This window comes from Anabrus simplex, chromosome 2 (genome assembly GCF_040414725.1).
Source record: "Anabrus simplex isolate iqAnaSimp1 chromosome 2, ASM4041472v1, whole genome shotgun sequence".
Taxonomy (NCBI): domain Eukaryota; kingdom Metazoa; phylum Arthropoda; class Insecta; order Orthoptera; family Tettigoniidae; genus Anabrus; species Anabrus simplex.
The window spans coordinates 412838780-412864001 of NC_090266.1; the positions used below are offsets into that span (position 1 = coordinate 412838780).

The 25222-nt window shown below is 38.5% G+C and overlaps 1 protein-coding gene across 2 annotated transcripts in view; it reads left to right on the plus strand.

The window, feature by feature from the left end:
* LOC136862870 (dihydrolipoyllysine-residue succinyltransferase component of 2-oxoglutarate dehydrogenase complex, mitochondrial) overlaps positions 1–25222 on the plus strand; it is a 230837-nt gene that overhangs the window by 123282 nt on the left and 82333 nt on the right. For both annotated transcript variants that reach the window (XM_068225803.1, XM_067139138.2), the window contains one exon: positions 17533–17641. In XM_068225803.1, coding sequence (XP_068081904.1) covers positions 17533–17641 — 109 coding nt within the window. The remainder of the gene's footprint in view (positions 1–17532; positions 17642–25222) is intronic.

Genomic DNA, 25222 nt, shown 5'->3' on the forward strand with positions numbered 1-25222 from the left:
ACTAATGTCATTCCACGCCATCTCTCTGCTAACAGCTCAGAACATACCACTTAGTCAAGCAGCTCGACTTCTTTCTCCCAATTCTTCCCAGCCCAAACTTTGCAACATTTTTGTAACGCTACTCTTTTTTCGGAAATCACCCAGAACAAATCGAGCTGCTTTTCTTTGGATTTTTTCCAGTTCTTGAATTAGGTAATCCTGGTGAGGGTCCCATACACTGGAACCATACTCTAGTTGGGGTCTTACCAGAGACTTATAAGCCCTCTCCTTTACATCCTTACTACAACCCCTAAACACCCTCATAACCATGTGCAGAGATCAGTACCCTTTATTTACAATCCCATTTATGTGGTTACCCCAATGAAGATCTTTCCTTATATTGACACCTAGATACTTACAATGATCCCCAAAGGGAACTTTCACCCCATCAACACAGTAATTAACACTGAGAGGACTTTTCTTATTTGTGAAACTCACAACCTGACTTTTAACCCTGTTTATCAACATACCATCGCTTTCTGTCCATCTCACAACATTATCGAGGTCATTTTGCAGTTGCTCACAATCTTGTAACTTATTTATTACTCTATACAGAATAACATTATCTGCAACAGGCCTTACCTCTGATTCCACTTTTTTACTCATATCATCTATATATATAAAGTAGCTTGTCCTGACTGACTGACTGACTGACTGACTGATTCATCATCGCCGAGCCAAAACCACTGGACATAAAGAAATGAAATTTTGGAGATATATTCATATTAAGATGTAGGTGCTCGCTAAGAGAGGATTTTTGGATATTCCGTCGCTAAGGGGGTGAAAAGGGGGGTGAAATTTTAAAATGAGTGTGTCTATATCTCAAAACTTTAAAAGTTTACAGATGTGAAAATTGGTATTTAGAATCTTCTTTAAAAATAAGGAAACACGTATTTTTTTGTTTTGAGACAATCCCAATAGGAGGGGCACAAAAGGGTGAAAAAGGGGTTGAATGCCTTTAATCGGGATACCGGTACTTATATCTCAGAAACTGAAGATATTACAGACATGAAAATTGGTACTTTTGATCTCTTTTAAAAATAAAGAAACACGTATTTTTTTGTTTGGGAGAAATCCAATTAATGGGAGGGTGAAAAGGGGGTGAATTTTTAAAATGGGTGCATCTATATCTCAAAACTCTTAAAGTTTACAGATGTAAAAATTGGTACTTAGAATCTTCATTAAAAACAAAGTAACACGTATTTTTTTGTTTTCGGAAAATCCCGATAGGAGGGGTGAAAAGGGGTGAAAACGTGGTTGAATGACTTTCATGAGGATACTTATATCTCAGAAACTGAAGATATTACAGACCTGAAAATTGGTGTTTAGGATCTCCTTTAAAAATAAAGAAATATATATTTTTTGTTTTTGGAAAATCCAATTAATGGGGGGTGTGAAAAGGGGGTGAATTTTTAAAATGAGTCTATCTATATCTCAAAACTTTTAAAGTTTAAAGATGTAAAAATTGGCATTTAGAATCTCCTTTAAAAATAAAGAAACACGTATTTTTTTGTTTTCGGAAAATCCCAATTGGAAGGCTGGAAAAGGGTGAAAAAGCGGTTGAATGCCTTTAATGAGGCTACTTATATTTCAGAACCTGAAGATATTAAAGACCTGAAAATTGGTATTTGGGATTTACTTTAAAAATAAAGAAACAGGTATTTTTTTGATTTTGGAAAATCCAAATAAGGGAGGGTGAAAAGCGGGGTGAATTTTTAAAATGAGTGTGTCTACATCTTAAAACTTTAAAAGTTTACAGATGTAAAAAAATGGTATTTAGAATCTTCTTTAAAAATACAAGAACACGTATTTTTTGCTTTCTTTAAATCCCAATAGGAGGGGTGTAAATGGGTGAATAATGGGATGAATGCCTTTAATGAGGATACATATATCTCAGAAACTGAAAATATTACGGAACTGAAAATTTGTATATGGGAGCTCCTTTAAAAATAAGGAAACATGTATTTTTTTGTTTTTGGAAAATCCAATTAATGGGGGTTAAACAGGAGTGACAAACTGGGGTGAATTTTTTGAAAGACTATATCTACAGAATATCTGAGAAACGTAAAATGTTATAGACGTAAAAAGTGGGTATTTGGAATCTCCTGTAAATGTAAAGAAAGATAGGTGATTTGTTTTCGGAAACTCCACGTAAGGGGAAATAAAAAGGGGTGACATTTTAAAAAGCGAATTTCTACAGTATATCTCAAAAACTTAACATGTTACAGAAGTGAAAAATGGTATTTTTATCTCTATTAAAAATAAAGAAACGTGTATTTTCAGCTTTCGGAAATACCACTTGGGTGGAAAGGGGGGGGGGGGGGGTAAAAGTGACTGAAAATGGTGTTGAATTCTTTTAATTAGGCTACTGATATCTCAAAAATGAAGATATTACAGACGTGAAATCTGGTTTGGAATCTGCTTTAAAAGTAAAGAAACACGTATTCTCGGAAAATCCAATGAAGGGGGGGGGGGGGTGGGGTGGGTGAAAGAATTGAAAAATTAATTGAATTAATTGTATGAGAATACATACATCTAATAGAAACTAAAGTTGTTACGGACGTGAAAACTGGTATTTGAATCTCCTTAAACAAAGAAAAACGCGTTTGGGGGGCGGGAGTGAAAAGGAGTTGAATTCCTTTCATGAAGACACATAAATCAAAAACTGAAGAAGTTAGAGTCGTGATAATTACTATTTAGAAGATCCTTTACTATTAAGGAAACAAGTATATTTTGCCGGAAAATTCACTTACGGGGTGGGGGGGAGGGGACTGTGAAAGGAAGTGAAAATAAAGTGAATTATTTTTATGGGGATACTTATATCTCAAAACTGAATGTAACAGATGTGAACATTGGTGTTTGGAATATCTTTTAAACATAAAGAAACACGTCTTCTATTTTTTTTTGGGGGGGGGGTGTAAATAAACTTAACGGCGGTGGGGTGTAAAAGGAGGTGGGATCAATTGATTTTACTGTTCGTAATGTACTTAAGGAGCCTCCGTTGCTCAGGCGGCAGCGCGCCGGCCTCTCGCAGCTGGGTTCCGTGGTTCAAATCGCGGTCACTCCATGTGACATTCGTGCTGGACAAAACGGAGGCGGGACAGGTTTTTCTCCGGATACTTCGATTTTCTCTCTCATCATTCATTCCAGCAACACTGTCCAATATTTCATTTCATTTGTCATTCAACGATCATTGCCCCAGAGGTGTGCTTCGGCAGCCGGCACAATTCCTATTGTCGCTGCTAGATGGGGCTTTATTCATTCCATTCCTGACCCTGTCGAATGACTGGAAACAGGCTATATAGTTTCGATGTACTTATTCTGATCATAAACCGATCATTTTTAATCTTTCCTGGTCTGGTTTTCAACAGCCATCTTTTCCTTCGGAGAACGTTCTTAGATTACAGTAGATCCTCCTGGCATGTAAATAAAAATTTAAACACATTTGAAATAAACTATAGGAATGAGATGGACCGTCAAATTGTTCACCTCTATAATAAGGTCAACAATGCACGGAAGTATGTCATTGGTATCGCCAGAAATCCCGCACACTTGCCTACGCGCTACGATGGTGCTGGTCACATTGTAACAATGACACTGGCAGCAGATGTAATTTACCGCCAAGTAGCGATCTTGCAGCTTGCTGTGGGGTTCAGAACATCTTTTAATAATAATAATAATAATAATAATAATAATAATAATAATAATAATAATAATAATAATAATAATAATGTTCTGGACCGTTGTCAAATGTGCGGACCCCCCTGGAAAACGGGTCCTGGACGGGTAATGACTAAGAATGCAGTCCGGCCGCGGGTTCAGTACCGCCAAGGCACCTAAGACGACACCACGCCGGATCTCCTGAAGAATTTGATCCATATTAAAAACGGTTATAGGAAAAGATGGCAAAGATTTAGGGACCCAACTGACGGGGTGGAATATCTGGACCTAGCCCGGGAAGTACGAAATCTATTGCTGGAAAGAAAGATTGAAAAATGTGAGGAAACATACCGTAATCTATTAGAAAACGAGTCAGATCGCGAATTTTGGCGGATTCTCGCAGAAAACGAGTCAGATCGCGAATTTCGGCGCATTATATATCTAAAACAATTATATATATATACTAGCAAGATACCCGTGCTTCGCTACGGTATTATACTGAAATTTATAATTGAATGCTTGTTGTTTTAGATATATAATCCGCCGAAATTCGCAATCTGACCAGTTTTCTGCGAGAATCCGCCAAAATTCGCGATCTGACTCATTTTCTAATAGATTACGGCAAGTTTCCTCCCATTTTTCAATCTTTCTTTCCCGCAAACGATTTCGTACTTTCCGGGCTAGGTCCAGGTATTCCACCCAGTTAGTTGGGTCCCTAAATCTTTGCCATCTTTTCCTATAAGCATTTTTAATATGAATCAAATCCTTCAGGGGATCTGTCGTGATGTCGTCTTGGGTGCCTTGGCGGTAGCCTACTGAACCCGCGGCCGGACTGCATTCTTAGTCATTAGCCGTCCAGGACCCGTTTCCAGCGTGGTCCGCACATGTGACAACGGTCCAGAACATTATTATTATTATTATAATTATTATAATTATTATTATTATTATTATTATTATTATTATTATTATTATTATTATTATTATTATTATTATATGTTCTGGACCCCACAGCAATATGCAAGACCGCTACTTGGCGGTAAATTACATCTGCTGCCATTGTCATTGTTGAAAATGTGGCCAGCACCATTGTCGCGCGTAGGCAAGTGTGCAGGATTTCTGGCGATACGAATGACCTACTTCCGTGCATTATTGACCTTATTATAGAGGTGAACAATTTGACGGTCAATATCATTCCTATCGTTTATTTCACATGTGTTTAAATTTGTATTTATATGCCAGGAGAATCTACTCTAATCTAAGAACGTTCTCCGAAGGAAAAGATGGCTGTTGAAAAAGAACCCAGGAAAGATTAAAAATGATCGGTTTATGATCAGAATAAGTACATCGAAAGTCAACAGCCTGTTTCCTATCATTCGACAGGATCAGGGATGGAATGAATAAAGCCCCATCTAGCGGAGACAATATGAATTGTGCCGGCTGCCGAAGCTCCCCTCTGGGGCAATGATCGATGAGTGACAAATGAAATGAAATATTGGACAGTGTTGCTGGAATTAATGATGACAGGGAAAGCCGGAGTATCCGGAGAAAAACCTGTCCCGCCGCCATTTTGTCCAGCACAGATGTCACATGGAGTGACCGGGATTTGAAACACGGAACCTAGCTGTGAGAGGCCGGCGCTCTGCCGCCTGAGCAACGGAGGCTCCTTATAAGTACATTATGAACAGTAAAATCAATTGGTCTCGCCGCCTTTTACACCCCACCGCCGTTAAGTTTATTTACCCCCACCCCCCAAAGGAGATTCCAAATACCAATGTTCACGTTTATTACCTTCAGTTTTGAGATATAAGTACCCCCTTAAAAATACTTCACTTTTTTTTAACTTCCTTTCACATTCCCCCCCCCCTCACAAAGTGATATTAAGGCAAAAAATACTTGTTCCTTTAATAGTAAAGGATCTTCTAAATACCAATTATCACCACTCTAACCTCTTTAGTTTTTGATTTATGTGTCCTCATGAAAGGAATTCAGCTCCTTTTCACTCCCCCCCAAAAGTTATTCCCCCCCCCCCCCCCAAAAACGCGCTTTTCTTTGTTTTTAAAAGAGATCAAAATACCAATTTTCACGTCTGTAACAACTTTAGTTTTTATTAGATGTATGTATTCTCATACAATTAAGTCAATTAAATTTTTCAATCCTTCAACCCCCCAAACCCCCTTCATTGGATTTTCCGAGAATACGTGTTTGTTTACGTTTAAAGCAGATTCCAAAAATCAAATTTCACGTGTGTAACATCTTCATTTTTGAGATATCAGTAGCCTAATTAAAATAATTCAACACCATTTTCAGTCACTTTTACCCCCCCCCTTCCCAAGTGGTATTTCCGAAAACTAAAAATACACGTTTCGTTATTTTTAATAGAATTAAAAAATTACCATTTTTCACTTCTGTAACATGTTAAGTTTTTTAAGATATACTGTAGAAATTCTCATTTTAAAATTTCACCCCTTTTTAGTTCCCCTTAAGTGGAGTTTCCAAAGACAAATCACCTGTGTTTCTTTTCACTTACAGGAGATTCCAAATACCCACTTTTTACATCTGTAACATTTTACGCTTCTCAGATATTCTGTAGATATAGTCTTTCAAAAAATTCACCCCAATTTGCCACTCCTGTTTAACCGCCATTAATTGAATAATCCAAAAGCAAAAATATACGTGTTTCTTTATTTTTAAAGGAGATCCCATTTACAAATTTTCAGTTCTGTAATATCTTCAGTTTTTGAGATATATGTATCCTCATTAAAGGCATTCAACCCATTATTCACCCTTTTATACCCCTCCTATTGGGATTTAGAGAAAACAAAGAAATACGTGTTCCTTTATTTTTAAGGGAGATTCTAAACACCAATTTTTACATCCGTAAACGTTTAAAGTTTTAAGATGTACACACTCATTTTAAAAATTCACCCCCCTTTTCACCCCCCTTATTTGGATTTTCCAAAAACGAAAAAATACCTGTTTCTTTATTTTTAAAGTAGATCCCAAATACCAATTTTCAGGTCTGTAATATCTTCTGGTTCTGAAATATAAGTAGCCTCATTAAAGGCATTCAACCTCTTTTTCACCCTTTTCCACCCTTCCTATTTGGATTTTCCAAAAACAAAACATAGGTGTTTCTTTATTTTTAAAGGAGATTCTAAATACCAAATTTTACATCTATAAACTTTAAAAGTTTGGAGATATAGATACACTCATTTTAAAAATTTCATCCCCCTTTTCACCCCCCATTATTTGGATTTTCCCAAAACGAAAAAATACCTGTTTCTTTATTTTTAAAGTAGATCCCAAATACCAATTTTCAGGTCTGTAATATATTCAGTTTCTAAGATATATGTATTCTTTTTAAAGGCATTCAACCCAATTTTCACCCCCTTTTCACCCCTCCTATTGGGATTTTCCGAAAACAAAAACTACGTGTTCCTTGATTTATAATGAAGATTCTAAATACCAATTTTTACATCTCTAAACTTTAAAACTTTTGAGATATAGATGCACTCATTCTAAAAATTCACCCCCCTTTTCACCCTCGCATTAATTGGATTTTCCAAAAACAAAAAAATATGTGTTACTTTATTTTTGAAAGCGATCAAAAGTACCAATTTTGAGGTCTGTAATATCTTCAGTTTCTGAGATATAAGTAATCTCTTTAAAGGCATTCAACCCATTTTTCACCCCTTTTAACCCTCCTATTGGGATTTTCCGAAAACAAAAAAATACGTGTTCCTTTATTTTTAATGAAGATTCTAAATACCAATTTTTACATCTCTAAACTTTAAAACTTTTGAGATATAGATGCACTCATTTTAAAAATTCACCCCCCTTTCACCCTCGCATTAATTGGATTTTCCAAAAACAAAAAATATGTGTTTCTTTATTTTTGACAGCGATTGAAAGTACCAAAATTGAGGTCTGTGATATCTTCAGTTTCTGAGATATAAGTAGCGGTATCCTGATTAAAGGCATTCAACCCCTTTTTCACCCTTTTTCACCCCTCGTATTGGGATTGTCTGAAAACAAAAAAATATGTGTTTCCTTATTTTTAAAGAAGATTCTAAATACCAATTTTCACATCTGTAAACTTTTAAAGTTTTGTGATATAGACACACTCATTTTAAACTTTCACCCCCCTTTTCACCCCCTTAGGGATGGAATATCCAAAAATCCTCTCTTAGCGAGCACCTACATTATAATATGAATATATCCCCAAAATTTCATTTCTTTATGTCCAGTAGTTTTGGCTCGGCGATGATGAATCAGTCAGTCAGTCAGTCAGTCAGTCAGTCAGTCAGTCAGTCAGTCAGTCAGTCAGTCAGTCAGGATATAAGAAAACATAGAGTTCCAATAATACTGCCCTGAGGAATTCCCCTCTTAATTATTACAGTGTTGGATAAAGCTTTGCCTACTCTTATTCCCTGAGATCTATTTTCTAGAAATATAGCACCCCATTCAGTCACTCTTTTGTCTAGTCCAATTGCACTCATTTTTGCCAGTAGTCTCCCATGATCCACCCTATCAAATGCTTTAGACAGGTCAATCGCAATACAGTCCATTTGACCTCCTGAATCCATGATATCTGCTATATCTTGCTGGAATCCTACAAGTTGAGCTTTATTGGAGTAACCTTTCCTAAAACCGAACTGCCTTCTATTGAACCAGTTATTAATTTCACAAACATGTCTAATATAATGAGAAAGAATGTCTTCCCAAAGCTTACATGCAACACATGTCAAACTTACTGGACTGGGCGCGTGTAAGGGGAAACTAGCACTGGCGCAGCCCAGCCGGGACAAGAGGCTAGAACCGTGAGGCCCCTCTGAAGGAGGTGACCCCACCCATGCTCTTTAATTATTATCAATATTACACAGTAGAAAGTCTACAAGCATCATATACAAATATTACAAAGAGAGAAAAGCCAATTAGACATACAATCAATGTTAGAATATAGCAGCAAAGGAACATTACTGAAACTTGTCAGGCGGTTTCTTGCGCTTCCTGGGACTGCGCCGGACCGGTACCCAGAACATTTGGCGTAGTCTCTTGACCGGATGCTGATGGTCGTGGTCCAATGGCTGGGGCAGTGGGCTCCGTTGATTCCGAGGGAGTGGAGTCTCCAGAGTCAGAGTTGAAGACAACTCTACTGTGGAGCACCTGCTGCTGGTGCTGTGGCTGCTCCGCCACCTCTTCCCCAGCGAGCGCCGCGCCCTCTCCTTCTGGTTGGTAAGGGGCGACTGACCGTCCTGGTGGGTTGAGGTTGGAACTGGAATCCGGCTTCAAGCAGGGACAGGAGGCAGACCCAACTAACATCTGGAGAAGTGGTGTGAACCTTGGGCTCACCCCACACCACACCCCGCCGGATCATCGGAGGATGTCAGACGGCCGCAACGTTAAGCAAACGACATTATCCTACCAAGTGGCTCGCAAGATCAACGGAGAAAGGTAACAGCAACCCAGCACCAGCAGTGCAGCCTCCAACGTACCACTAACAGTGACACCCCTGGTCATAAAACGCACCATGTCCGCCGAACGTGCACAACAACCAGCGGGCCCGCCACCTGCAGCTCAGCCACCACAGCAGCCGCCACAGAATCTACCTGAGCAACCTCAACAGAATCCGCCGACATTGCAGGACCTAACCGTTGTGGTGAATCAACTCGCACAAAATATGCAAATGCTGACGGAGCATTTTTTAGAACCGGAACAAGAGCTCGACGATACCGGTGGAGAGCAGGATCTCAACGATCAGCCATTGCCCTTTCGCAGCCTCCGACCACCGAATTACAGCAAGGGCTTGGAAACGCCCCCGGACCACAGAGTGTATCAGATTGCATCGACGCTCGAAGGGATGCTGCACACCTTGCCGGCGGGCCGCGACCACCACGATGTGACGACAACATTATGGCTTCCTTCGGCCTGGTACAACTTGGACGCGGCTCAGAAGAGGTATGCCTTCAACAGTGCAAACCTTCTTTACATCGCACTCTCGCGGGGCTGGAATTCGGCTATCCAACTCGACCAGCCTACGGGCGACGAGATTGCAGAACTCCCAGCCGGATTCCAGTTCCAACCTCAACCCACCAGGACGGTCAGTCGCCCCTTACCAACCAGAAGGAGAGGGCGCGGCGCTCGCTGGGGAAGAGGTGGCGGAGCAGCCACAGCACCAGCAGCAGCTGCTCCACAGTAGAGTTGTCTTCAACTCTGACTCTGGAGACTCCACTCCCTCGGAATCAACGGAGTCCACTGGCCCAGCTATCGGACCACGACCATCAGCATCCGGTCAAGAGACTACGCCAAATGTTCCGGGTACCGGTCCGGCGCAGTCCCAGCAAGCGCAAGAAACTGCCTGACAAGTTTCAGTATGTACCTTTGCTGCTATATTCTAACATTGATTGTATGTCTAATTGGCTTTTCTCTCTTTGTAATATTTGTATATGATGCTTGTAGACTCTCTACTGTGTAATATTGATAATAATTAAAGAGCATGGGTGGGGTCACCTCCTTCAGAGGGGCCTCACAGTTCTAGCCTCTTGTCCCGGCTGGGCTGCGCCAGTGCTAGTTTCCCCTTACACGCCCCAGGGCAAGCGGCTATAAAAGTGCGGGGGTAAGCAGGCTCTGGAGCAGTCATCAAATTTTCAGCTTTATGTCATGCAGAATATATGTAACAAATAATTAATTTAAGGTAGCTTGTTATGCACAACATTGGGATTGAGTAATGGCACAGAATTAGAAGTGAAATATATCTTCAAGAAACTGATTAGAAGATTCACTGTGTGATTCACAAGAATGTTGACATATGCGATATATCCTCTATCTTCTGAAGAGCAAACTTGTTGGACGTACGGTGCAGTGACGAATACAGCTTGCTATACTTACGGTGTAAGGTTTAAATAGGGGTAAAATGCAGGTAAAAATGTGTAATATGTTTTGATCAGTACAATGTACGTTTCAGCTTTTATGATCTTTTTATATTTGCTCTGAGGACTTTTTATTTTTTTAATTCTGAATATGGTATCTAACTATCATTGGTCTCTATTTTCTCCCTCAACAGTTGAACATGGAGTCTGCCAGACTCGAGATGTATGTGTCGTTGGGTGATTACCCCACACTTTAGATCTCAGAGTTGGCCCATTGTTCATGGATCTACTTGTAGCCATTTTGATCATGTGTGATGACTCATTTTGGCCTATATAAAGTCAGAATCAAGTCATGAAATCTTGCAGACTAAACAATGTATGTTTCTTTAGCAAACTAACCCTGACTGATTGGAATTGTGTAGGTGGTGAGAGGTCCTGCTCAAACTCAATAATTTCTTTGTGACAATAAATCTTACCTCTGCACCTTAATATTTTGCATGATATGCGAATGTTTGATCACAGTGAGGAGACCATCAATGTGATCACCATTTATATCATGAGTGTCTGTGACATCAATCTTCAACCTGATAGAGATGTGGTCAACATGTAAATGTTACACTACATAATTTGAGTCATGCTGGGGTTCTCATGTCCTGAAGACAATCATTAGCCTGTCAGGTGTTGTACTAAGTGAAGAATTATTTTAAAAATTATCATGATCCCAACTACTTGCTGTGCTAAATGACATGATCCCAAGCATGTTCTTTATTTTACTCAGCAAATGTACTGCAGTAAAGTTTGTGGTCATCAGAGAGATCCCCTTTATTACGGGATCTCTGAACATCGAGATGTATGTGTCATTGGGAGACTACCCCACACTTTAGATTCAGAGTTGGCCCATTGTTCATGGATCTAACTATTATGATTATGTGTGATGATTCATTTGGGGCTATTTAAAGTCAGAATCAAGCTGTGATATCTTGTACCATATAATAGGGTACCCTGTGGTGGGTCATGTAACTTGCAATTGTAGATAAAGATTGGGAAGGTGAACAATGCGATATTATTCTTATTTTAAAAGATATTTAAATTTCTTTTGATAGTGATTTTGCATATCTCACCATATGCGGGGTTAAGGAGCATAACAGAAAGTGACATAATGACACCAAATAAGTGTATTTGTATGACAAAGTTGAGGGTCAATTTTGTAAAGACAAAGTATCTGAACTCAAAGCTAAACTTTCTAGATCAGGGATTCTCAAAGGGTGTTGGACTATACTGCAAAAAATTTGCTTGTGTATTCAATATTTTAGTAAAACTATTTATTAATATTACAGAATGGTGTAAGCCTACATGCAGTAAGAACTCAAAAAGTAAGATGCTCTGTCAATATATTACACTATTGTTGCAGTTTAGTGGGAAATGTGGGCTTGTTTACTTTTGCACAACTGTTCAGTGCAGGGAGGAATTGCAGACAAACACACCCGTAATTCTTGGTCTACAGAAAGATCAGATCAGTGCTGAAAATCCCTGTTTGCACAGATATGTTGTTGAAAACTATATTAATATAGATATGGCATGCATTGATAGCACTTAGCATTCGTCGCCATAAGACCTATCTGTGTCGGTGTGACGTAAAGCCCCTAGCAAAAAAAAAAAAAAAAATTAGCACTGAGAACTCTCCTTTCACTGAAATCCAGAACTGAAGAGTGTTTCTTCCCTAAATTTCAGCTTCAAAGTTTGAACAGGTTGAAATTCAACCAATTCTTCTGCCTCTTCTAATGGTAAATGTCTTGTGTACTCAGCAGTAATAGTAAGGGATCGATCGATCGATCGATCGATCGATCAATCAATCACTACTGATCTGTATTTAGGGCAGTCACCCAGGTGGCAGATTTCCCATCTGTTGTTTTCTTAGACTTTTCTTAAATGATTGCAAAGAAATTGGAAATTTATTGAACATCTCCCTTGGTAAGTTATTCCATCCGTAACTCCCCTCCCAATAAATGAATATTTGCCCCAATTTGTCCTCTTGAATTCCAACTTTATCTTCATATTTTGATCTTTCCTACTTTCAAAGACACCACTCAAACTTATTCAACCAGGTGAGTTGGGGCGTGGCTGTGAGCTTGCATCCGGGAGATAGTGGGTTCGAATCCCACTGTTGGCAGCCCTGAAGTTGGTTTTCAGTGGTTTCCCATTTTCACACCAGGCAAATGCTGGGTCTGTACCTTAATTCAGACCATGGCTGCTTCCTTCTCACTCCTTGGTCTTTCCTAATTCCATCATCACCATAAGACCTATCTGTGTCGGTGCGACGTAAAGCAAAAAAAATATATAAAAAGTCGTCTACTCATGTCATTCCACGCCATCTCTCCACTGATAGCTCGGAATATACCACTTATTATACCAATATAGTTGGTGCGTTATTGGACATTATAAATTTACCAGCTAACACATTCCTGGTTGCCAACATTTCACCCAAGTGTGCTAAGATGAGCTCATCAGTTGGTAAATAGCACACCTATCAAGACGCATGGCTAGTGCATAGTCGAGTAGCTCGTCTCCTTTCTCCCAAGTCTTCCTAGCCCAAACTCTGCAATATATTTGTAATGCTACTCTTTTGTCGGAAATCACACAGAACAAATTGAGCTACTTTTCTTTGGATTTTTTCCAGTTCTTGAAACACATAATCCTGGTGAGGGTCACATACACTGGAACCATACTCTATTTAGGGTTTTACCAGAGAATTATATGCCCTCTCCTTTACATCCTTACTGCAACCCCTAAATACCCACATAACCATATGCAGAGATCTGTACGCTTTATTTACAATTCCATTTATGTGAGTACACCAATGAAGATCTTTCCTTGTACTCACAATGATCCCTATAAGGAACTTTCACCCTGTCAATGCAGTAATTAAAACTGAGAGGACTTTTCCTATTTGTGAAACTCACAACCTGACTTTTAACCCTGTTTATCATCACACCATTGCCTTCTGTCCATCTCACAACATTATCGAGGTCATTTTGCAGTTGCTCACAATCTTGTAACTTATTTATTACTCTATATAGGGTAGAATAACATCATCCGAGAAACCCAGTCGCATTTATTCACATTGAGGGAAGGAAAATATTCTTGTAGTTTATTCTCCAAAACTGAAAGATGTTCTAAAATCAGAGTGGAACAGATGTTTGTATCAGTTGTGAGAAGAAACATTTCAAGATCACTTTTTTTCAACTTTTGACTTCCACAGTTGAATTTTTATTAAGATCTGATCTGCCCTCGTACTAATTTACAGGTCTGTAACATCTTCAGTTTTTGAGATATATGTATCCTCATAATATTAATTCAATTCACCCGCACCCCGTTCCTACATGTGAAGTTGATTTCCTCCTCCCCAGAAGTGTATGTTTCTTTATTTTTAAAGGAAATTTCAAATACCAAATTACACGTCTTTAACATCTTTAGTTTTTGAGATATAAGTATCCTCATACAAAGAATTCAACTAATTTTTCAATTCATTCACCCTCCCTTAAGTGGATTTTCCAAAGACAAAAGATTACCTGTTTCTTTACTTTGAAGGAAAATTCCAAATACAAATTTTCATGTCTGCAGCATCTTCAGTATATGAGATATAAGTATCCTCATGAAAAGAATTCAACTTCTTTTTCACTCTACCCCTGCCCGTTAAGTTGGTTTCACCCCACCCAAAGAAATGTGTGTTTCTTTAGTTTTCAAGTAGATTCTTGTGAAAATTCCCATTTGTTTACTGTCTTCTAAACCCTGTGTTTTAATACCCGATAGAATGATATACCATTAGTGACTAATCTACTGAATAGTTAAAATTCCAGTCTTACATTCATTCGCTGAAACGAATCAGGATCCAAGTGGACAGAGGTTAGTTTGTAGCAAACTTTCAGTCCGGAAAATTCAGGAGACAAGTCACATTCGTAAACTTTCCTGTTAAATGAATAATTAAGAATATTGCCATTATAATTAACCTGCCCTTTGTCATGAAAATGATTTCATACACATTTAAATATATGTGGCACATCTGAAAATGCTCATAATTTTCTGTTGGAGTCAGCTGGATTGGAAATATAACACTTCAGATTCTTTATGTTACCAGATATTCCTAAGCATTTCCACAACTTTGTATTCGACTGGCTACCATCTGATGTGAAACCAATGATTCAGACACCTACTTGCTCTAATTGTATGATGACTTGAATGAAAATGTGTGCAATTATATCACCAGGGGTGGCGTTCAGGCTGGCATATATTGCTATTGATATTGATATTGTTGTATCCAGTTATATAGAAAAGGAACAAACATAAAAACTAGAGCATGATTTGCCAACTGACCCTTGCATTTATCTTCAGTAAATTTCCCCAAATCAACAAAAGCATTCACTTGCAACGATTCCGAGTCAAAGCGAATATCTTCTGGTAACTTTACCTCGTCAAATATCAACATCCCTAAGTGTTCATGTTCCTCCTTTCCATTTAAAAAATCTGCTATGGCAGCGTAGCATGCTCATTTATGCCGTACGGACATTTTAGGCCTTTCACCAAATTAATCAAGTGGGATTCAGAAGGCAAAGGCAGCAAGTCATGATTTAAACAGTGCCAATAACTCTTGGGAGACTTTATTTTTAAAAGAAGTGCATCAAGAAGAACTTCATGACTGTATCTCATTCCTTTTTTTACATTTTGCTTGACATTTCTTTAACATTGTATCGACTATAACTTTTCTGTTTTTTGCTGAGAGAACCAAATTGTTTTAAATGAGTGAAATTTCTCTTTGATTTAATACCAGAAATGTCTTTTACAATCTAATGTATCTTAGCTTTAGCGACATTGAGTTGATTCTGCATTCTAATGAAATTACATTTCTGATTCTTCAATCTCCTCTTTAAGAGCACAATTGTTTTTCTGGCTTCTGCGACATTAGAGGCTAACTACTGAGCATACAGGTTGATCACTATCGCTGATATTTATGATTTGTTCAGGGCTTTTATTAGAGAAATCTCTTTGTGTGGATAGCCTATTCGTGGGGGAGTTGCGTTTCTTAACTGCCTTAGGAATATACTTGGGTAGATTAGGAAATATATGAAGAAATGCTTCTGTTTTAATTTCCAGCACTGTCTTGGTATCTCTACTCTTTCACCATTCACCTTAAACGAGTCTACTTTTACTAGAAAGTCATCACAAAAATTAATGTCACACACGAAACAGTTATGAGTTAATTTTCGGTACTTTCTATGGATAGCCTTCTCCCATTTCAGTAAAACACCACTCTCTTTAGGGGGCCTAAAGAAATGCCTACCTGAAGATGATCAGTCATATCCAGATCTGCAGCCGGGTACAAAACACGAGGGCACGATATGGTAGTTTCCACCCGCACTGATATACGTTGCCTTATAGCACAATAGCGATAAAGACCAAGGTATTTAAAACATAACACTTCTCACACCACTCAATTGTGAATACACTAATAATGCAAACTGTCAAAACATCTCTGACAGCAACATTAATGAGCAATAAATATTACTACAACTGAAGGCAAATATAACGCGGGCTAACGGATAAGGGTCTCTGTTGACATCACAATCGCCTGTGCTGCCACCAAGTGGGTTTCCCACCAACCTCTTGAGCTCTCTTACGGACGAACGGAGAAGATGTCGCACTTCCTCTTCGATACGCTATGCTCCTATGTTTATCAATTTATCTATCTCCCATCTCCTGTCTTATTTTTTCCCCTTTCTTCAATTTCTTCAATTTTAGCTTACACTTCAATTGTGGTCTGAACCTATATCCACTCCTGCGAAATGTTTGACAGCCAAGTACCTGATTTTTAAAACTCTGTCTCACCAGTATATATTCTACTTGGTATCTTCCATTGTCTTCCACGGGTACAGACATCTTTTATGTTTCTAGAACTAAGTATTTGCAAGGATTAGATTATGATTGGTGCAGAATTCTTACTCATTCTTCTATCATTCCCTTTCTTCAGTCCATGCTTTCCTATAACATTGTCCTCTCTTTTCTCTCATATACTTGCATCTTCCATCAAAATAAAGATTTCTGTGGTTTCCCATTTTCACATCTGGCAAATGCTGGGGCTGTATCTTAGTCAAGCAACAGACATTTCACTCCTACTTCTAGTTCTTTCCTATCCCATCGTTGTCATAACACCTATCTGTGTTGGTGTGACATAAAGCAAATGGTAAAAAAAAAACTAATTGTCTTCTCTCTCCATATATTATATATGGCATATTTTATCTTACCATACATTTCCTCAATTTTCTCCTCTGTATTGCTGATAAGCATGTACTACTGTGGTAAGCAGTGGTTTGATGTCTATCCTGACACTTATAATTCTCACTGAGTTGGTCTTAGCAGCTTACTCATTTTCCTGTTTTCTCATCCGTGATTATCTCACTCCTGTTTGTCCCCAGTCAATTTTGTATTAATAACCTTTAAGTCCACTGACCAGAAATCATTTATCTCCCTGCCAACTTATCTCACATATGCCAATTATGTCTAACTTCAACCTATCCATTTCCCTCCTGGGATTGTTTCACCTACCACAACAATTCAGACTTCTGACATTCCACGCTCCAATGCATAGAATGTCAGCATTTACCTTTCTGATGGTGTTAACCCACTATCTTGTAGTCCCCACCCATAAATCCAGATGGGGAAGTAGTTTAAAAAGTTAAGAAATTTATTGAAGAATTATTGTATCATTTTGACAATTGGACTATTTTATAGAACAATGGGAAATTAGTGATACTTTATTTTGCGAGTCTACAATGATCACAGACCTTCAGCATCACAGTAAATGTTGTGTACAGAAAGGAATTTTTGAAGTGCCCTTTGTTGACTGAGTTATTGCAGTACTGTAGCTTTCACACCAGGAATAAAACATTTCATATTACTGATTTAATTTCAGACATCAGTTCCTGTGACCTCACCATCAGCTGGAATTGTTGAAGAATGTTTTGTGGAAGATGGTGCAACTGTGAAAACTGGAGATAAACTTTTTAAACTTAAGGTTACAGGTAAATGCAAATTATTCATTTCGCTTACAAAGGTATAGCATATCCGCTAGTTATTGCTAAATGAAGTGACTCCTTAGATGGGGGTCATCAGTTATTTTTTCCTGGTCTTATAATTGATGGTAATATTGTGCTAAACGGGGCTCTGGGGTCCAAATATGTGGTTGAGTAAGATATATGCTGGTCTTGTTTACAGTGACCGGCTACTCCATATAATAATTACTGAAAATAAGTAAATATAGTGTGTATTAGTATAAATTAGCACTATACTTCCATGCATTTTTTTTAATTTCAAAAAGAGAAGGCGTTTACATACTATACATTCAGAAAAAAACAAAATTTGTGATCAGTAATATTTGAAATTCAGTGACAATCTGCATGTGTGAAATATACAATTCACATACCCAACCTCATCAGTGAGAAAAATGGCACCAAATCTTTTCAAAGTCTGGAGTGTATGAAAGTTATAGCAATAGTTAAGCAGTCCCTCTGGATCTGAGAATGTTTCCCACAAAATTCAAGTTGGAAATCATACATCCACACATCCACACCAACAATGTCAGCACACATTTCAAAAACTTGTGCAATTTAGGGTATGAATTTATATCAAGAGAGAGCCAAAATGACATACCAGCTTTCTCTACCCTTTCTTCTGTCATCTGCAGCTGTAACATTTCCAATTTTAGTTCTGCCCTGTCAAAATTGCACAATTTGGTTGCTTTGGTACACCATTTTCCTGGAGGACCGATGGAGAAGTGCTTCATTACATCCTGAGAAATGTCTCCCAATTTGTTGAACTGCATGAGTTGTTCATCAAATTCTCTCTTCAGCTGATACAAAAAATATGACAATTATTGCAACAAATCTTCAGGTCAAGAATAAAGAGATTTAAGTTAGCTCAAAAGAATTGTACAGCATCATGCAATTCTTGTACGAATTTTTCCAGGTCCCTGTAAAATAGTAGTAAGATTGCATTAGCGGTAAAATATGTCACTCAAGAAAGCGATCTGCTGGATTGTTTCTTTATTTTCAAGGAAGTTGATGAATTAAATGTTATTCTCTTTAACATCACACCCACTGAGAAAACTTCTGATTTCATTTTTCAGCTCAAGGAATATGAAATGCATTTTTCCTTTGCTTAGTCAATGAACATAGCCATGTACCAAAAGATCTGTGTACACAGCACCAAGTTCCTCAAGATAGGTTCTCAAACATTTGTCACTCACATATAAAAGTAACCATACGAGTGACAGCACTCATAACGTCAGACAACTCATGAGACGACTTACTACACAGTGTGGTTTGGTGAATTATGCAGTGGCAAAACACAACATTACTATTTTGATCTTAAATACAATGTACCAGGTCACTCTCATCCCCCACCATGCTATGAGTACAATCTGTTGCCACCGATAATAGATTTTCCCATTGCATATTATACTTGGATATAATGGCACATAGTGTCTGATTTGTCTTCTGCATGACTGCATTCAATAGCCCTCATGTAGCCAAGTAATTGTTCCACAAATTAAACGCCATTAAAGAAACGAATATATTCCACACCTTAGCTCAGTCAGTCCTATATGGAGATTCGTTCAGAGCCACAGAGTACACCAGAAGCATCACTTGTTTCTTGCTTGAGTTTAGTACAAACATCCATTGATAATAATTCTACACAGCACACATTTGTAGCAGCAGACAGCTGTACATTCTTCACAACTTGAATAACTTTCGCACCACTTGGAAATAAGGTGCTCACAGTTTCTGAGTTGATGAATGAATTTTTTTCCCTACCTAAATTTCAGGATACTTTAAAGACTCCTGTGTTGCATTATTGTGCTTGGTTCACCCGGAAGAATGTGGTTTTGATTCCCCATCCGGAAGTCAAAAAATTGAAGAAATATTTCCATTTTCGGAGGAGCACATGACCCTGAGGTTCACTCAGCCTACACCAAAAAATCAGTACCAGGCTAATTCAAGGGGGGGCAAAGCAGCCAGACATAGAGCTAACCACTCTACCCGACCAAGTGCCGAGGTTATGGATAGTGGAAGGCTTTACCTTCTACCCCTTCCAGGGCCTTCTTGGCCTGTACAGAGATGGCTTTACTCTTGCTTTGTGTTGCCTTCTTCTGTTTTGTGGTAACTCGTCTCATGCATTCATGACTGGCCTCTAATGAAGTTTTCAACTTCAACTTTACCAAGCATGTGGCTACGCGGTTTGGGTCACGTAGATGTCATGTTGCATTTGGGTGATAGTGGGTTCGAACCCCACTGTTGACAGCCCTGAAGATGGTTTCTTGTGGTTTCCCATTTTTGCACCAGGCTGTACCTTAATTAAGACCATGGTGTCTTCCGTCCCACCCCTAACCTTTCCTTATCCCATCGTCACCATAAAACCTATGTGTGTTTCGGTGCAACGTAAAGCAACTTGTAAAAAAAAAAAAAAAAAGAGCAACCTTCAACCATGTGGCTTCTTGCATCACTGTGAAGCGGAAATTGTTGGTCATAACTGAAATGCTTACTGCTGAAATGAAATTTCCACTCTTAAGCAGAGCAACTGTCCAATTCAGTATTAAACATGTCAGTTTTGCATCTGTGCATACGAAGTGATAAAAAATTGAAGTTTCCATTCAGGTTTGAACATGAGATTTTCAGAGTTCACTTTACGTCTCTTGTAGTCACTCGTGACTGGGAAGTTCACTAAAATAATTGGAAACTTACACTGATGCATAAACAATATGTTATTTTTTAAATTCCTGTCAGAACAAGTAACAGGTAACTAAAAAGTGGTAGTGTTGAAGAATCTTGCTACTAACTGAGGTATGGATAGGCTGCACACTAGAGAAAAATCAAAATAAACACTCTGCCATCTGTAGAACAAATAATAAACATGTTTGCTCTCATACACTATCTTCATTTTTCGGTACTGCCATTTGTGGAGCAAATACTTTGGTTTTTTTTTTAGGCTGGCTGACATACAGGTTGTACATTACTTTTTCTAAGATTTTTTATTGTTTTTAATTGTATTTTTTTCCTTCTTTCTTACTATTGACATCGTATAAACTGTTCAGGTCCAGAAAATAAAGCTTCGAGGTCCAGATATGGACCAGAGTCTGCCATTTGAAGACTCCTGCTTTAGATTGTTAACCAGAAATTCAAGAAGTTATTGAGGAGCTGATGAAAACAAAACATCAAACATAAGAACCTATAATGTTTACATCCATTATTTAGTGATGATAACAATTGTAAGGAAATGTCCCAGCATCAATACCATCTCATGTCTGGCTCCATGGCTAAATGGTTTGCGTGCTAGCCTTTGATCACAGGGGTCTCGGGTTCAATTCCTGACCGGGTCAGAGATTTTAACCTTAAATGGTTAATTCCTAGGCTCACAGACTGGGTGTTTCGGCTGTCCCCAACATCCCTGCAACTCACACACCACACATAACACTATTCTCCACCACAATAACATGCAGTTACCTACACATGGCAGATGTCACCCACCCTCACCGGAGGATCTGCCTTACCAGGGCTGCACCCGGCTAGAAATAACCACACGAAATATAAATTATATATACTACCATCTCATAATAGTGAATCAATTAATTCAATGGAGTGCTTTCGACTGCAGTAACTGACTACCAAAATATGGATACTTGATGTTTTCCATCCATTAGCAACATTGCAGTTAGAAAAGCAACTTTATAAAATATGGTCATATGTGCGTGTGATTGAAATTGCATCTGCTCATTGAGAATTATAAGAAATAATTCTGAACCAGAATAATACTGTAGCAAATATTTACATTTTGTGACTAACTGATTAACATGCTGGCCTTTGACCCAAGGGATCCTGGGTTCGATTTCTGGCTGAGTCGGAGATTTTAAATTTTATTGGTGAATTCCTCCGGCTGGGGGCCTGAGTGCTTGTGAAGTCCTCAACATTAGATTTCATTCTCTAGTAGGGCCCTACCCTCACAGGCATTCTGGTCTCTCATGGATGTCAACTCAAAAGACTTGTACTAGGTCTCTCCGGAAACCATATGATATTATTTTCTTGCTTAGCATGTTCTTATACACCAATCATTATAATTGAAAGTTCTAGAACCTGCTCCTTGAGAGCATAACAGAGCCAAAGTGTTGAGGTTCAAAGCCAGGCCATGCTTTTTTTTCTGTTTGCTTTACGTCACACTGACACAGATGGGTCTTATGGCAATGATGGGACAGGAAAGGCCTAGGAATGGGAAGGAAGCAGCCATGGCCTTAATTAAGGTGCAGCCCCATCATTTGCCTGGTGTGAAAATGGGAAACCATGGAAAACCATCTTCAGGGCTGCCGACAGTGGGACAGTGAATAAAGGTTACAAATCTCTTCATATGGTTATGGAAATAATTAACACCTTTACGACACTTGATGGTGTAGATTTTCCATGTTGTCTCCTGTTCACGAGAAAAAAAAATAGTTGCCATGACTTATGACTCGACCTACATATTTGTTTCACTCTGTTTCCTTCATCTACATACAATTCCCTGCCTGCATCAGTCCTTGTTTCAATCCATTTCTGATATGCCTTCATTTTATGTTTACAAGCTGCTCTCAGTGTATCATCCCACCAAAATGTTTGCTTTTCCTCATCTTTACACACAGTTGTTCCTAGGCATTCCCTTGCAGCTCCTACTACAGCATCCCTATATGTGATCAATTCTGTTTCTATACCTTGAATATACTGGAATTCTGTCGATATACTTCTGTCTAATTTCATCATCCTAGACATTTTCCACCCTTATACTTTTGCAGTTGGATTTCGCTTTCTCTATCCAAGGCCAAAAGATATTTAGTTCACTATGCATCAGACAGTTGTCTGTATCATTGAAAAATCCCTGGAAAACCTGCACATTCCTACCAGATTTCATGATTTCAGAGTCAGTTATGATATGGATCTGGTGCTCCTACCCTCCCATGTGTAATGGTCAATAGCCCTATGCTTGAAAAACATATTTGTAACTGTTAATTCCATACTAGCACAGTAAACATTTCCCATTCCTATTATTTTCCATATCATCCTTGCACTTACCAATCATCTTTTCGTATCCTTCAGTTCTATATCCGACTATCGCATTGAATTATAAACAATCCACTTCATGTCCATATTGATATGACAATATAAGGATCAAAGAATTGTTTAACCAGTTAATCAATACCCTTAATTGTCTTGGCAATTTTATAACGTCATTTGTAGTACATGTTTCGTCTGCTTCGCAGACATCATTAGCTACATTTACTTATTCTTAGGTACAAACGGATGAAAGTATACACAATATATTGTTCTCATTGGGGGTTTGGAGGAGAGAAATACTATTAAAACTTTTGCTCAGCTTCCAATTAAACAGATAAAAAGTCTTTTTAAGTCTCTTTCATGCTTCTGCTTGAAAGCAAATCTGAAAATGCACTGGTTAGCTTGTTACAATCTTGTTACTTCAGGTGGATTCCTTATTGTCAAATTTAAAATGCTCTTGCAACTCAATGTTGTGATGTGCAGACAAAACATGTGCTACAAATGATTTTATAAAATTGCCAAAGGCAAATAAAGGTATCGATTAGGTGATTAAACAATTCTTTGATTCTTAGTCTCTCGTTGAAAACACCCAGTAGCACTATCCTGTCCTTGCTGTTGACCCTGACTATGATGTCACTCAATGCTTCACAAATTCTTTTAACTTCATCCCCAACTACACCCTTACATAGTGAATACACTGAGAGAATTCTCGTCTTAATTCCTCCAACTGCCAAATCTACCCACATCATTCGCACATTTACATGCCTAACAGAAACTATGTTGCGTGCAATAGTATTCCTGATGAATAGTCCTATCCTACACTCTGCCCTTCCCTTTCTAACACCTGTTAAGTACACTTTACAATCTCCTATCTCTTCCTCGTTATCTCCTCATACCCGAGTATCATTAACTCTTAACATATCCAGATGCATCCTCTTTGCTGACTCAGCCAGTTCTACATTCTTTCTTCAATACGGCCTATTAATATTGATAGCTACTCATCAAATTCCATTTCATTTGCCAAGTTGCTTCCAAGGAGTCCCTCGTCTGTCAAATGGGAGTGGGACTCCATTACTCCCATTATTCCCATAGGTCCTAGGTTTGCTTAAAATGTTCTGAGAATGCTGTGATGCAGGATGCTATCCTTACTTAAACATAGACCCAGTGAGGATCTCTCCTCTAAAGGGATAAGGACCAGTGGTGGAATGCATAATCCTAGAAACCTGAGCACAAGGATGGCCATGACTCAGAATATGTCAGAGATCCCCCATCCCAATCAATAGCATCTGGTATCGTAACACTCGAGACCGCTTACTAGGCCACTCAGCTGTTGCCCTTGGTTCATGAACTAGCACATGACTACAGTAACCCCCTTTTATTTATTTATTTATTTATTTATGTATTTATTTATTTATTTATTTATGTATGTATTCATTCATTCATTCATTCATTCATTCATTCATTCATTCATTCACTCATTTATTTATTTACTTGATAGGGAAACTGCGGCCTGGGCAACAGCCTTTAATGCAGATCAGTGGTAATTTTGTATTATTATTATTATTATTATTATTATTATTATTATTATTATTATTATTATTATTGTTGTTGTTAATTATTGGGAATTATTGGAAATAATATTATTGGGAAGAGCAGGCTCAAGATTGAAAAGGATGGAAAAGGATTGTGAGATCAGCACTGGAACTTCACGTCCCTCAGAAGCCTACAGAGTGAGTGAGTCAGTGAGTGTAACATTATTATTATTATTATTATTATTATTATTATTATTATTATTATTATTATTATTAGCCCACCTGGTGGCCATGATCGTTAAGGCGCTGAAGTCTAAAAATGGTCTAACACCGAGGTTAGCCGGTTCGAGTCCCGTTGGTCGAAAAAATTTTCACCATCAGAATGTTGGCCGGCAGGGTAGGGGAGGTGGTGGTATACAATTTCTAATCACTAGATTGCGTGCCAAAAGCCTGGATTAAATTCCAAACCTCTCCGCAGTGCTCATATGGAGTGAGGGCATATGACGCTGTTGATGGTGATTCGTCCGTCGGATGGGGACGTTAAGCCTTGAGCAGACCCCTTGGTGCTATTCGACAGGAGTAGGCTATGTGCCGGCACCGGGTTTCACCCTCTCCCTACTATCATATATCACGTCATTCATTTCATCTCTCATTAACTCCTCTGATGAGGTTGACGTCAGGAAGGGCATCCGGTCATAAAAAACCGCCACGACAAATTCATCTCACCTCATACCCGACCCCGTAGGGAAACGGGACAAGGGTTGGACAAACATTATTATTATTATTATTATTATTATTATTATTATTATTATTATTATTATTATTATTATTATTATTATTATTATTATTATTATTATTGGTGTAGGTTACGGTAGTCATGTCCTAGTTTGTAAACCATGGGCAATGGCTGAGTGGCCTAGTAAGTGGATCTGAGAGTCGGGATGCCAGTTGTCATGGAACACCAGTGAGAATTCTGGACATAACCTGAGTCATGGCC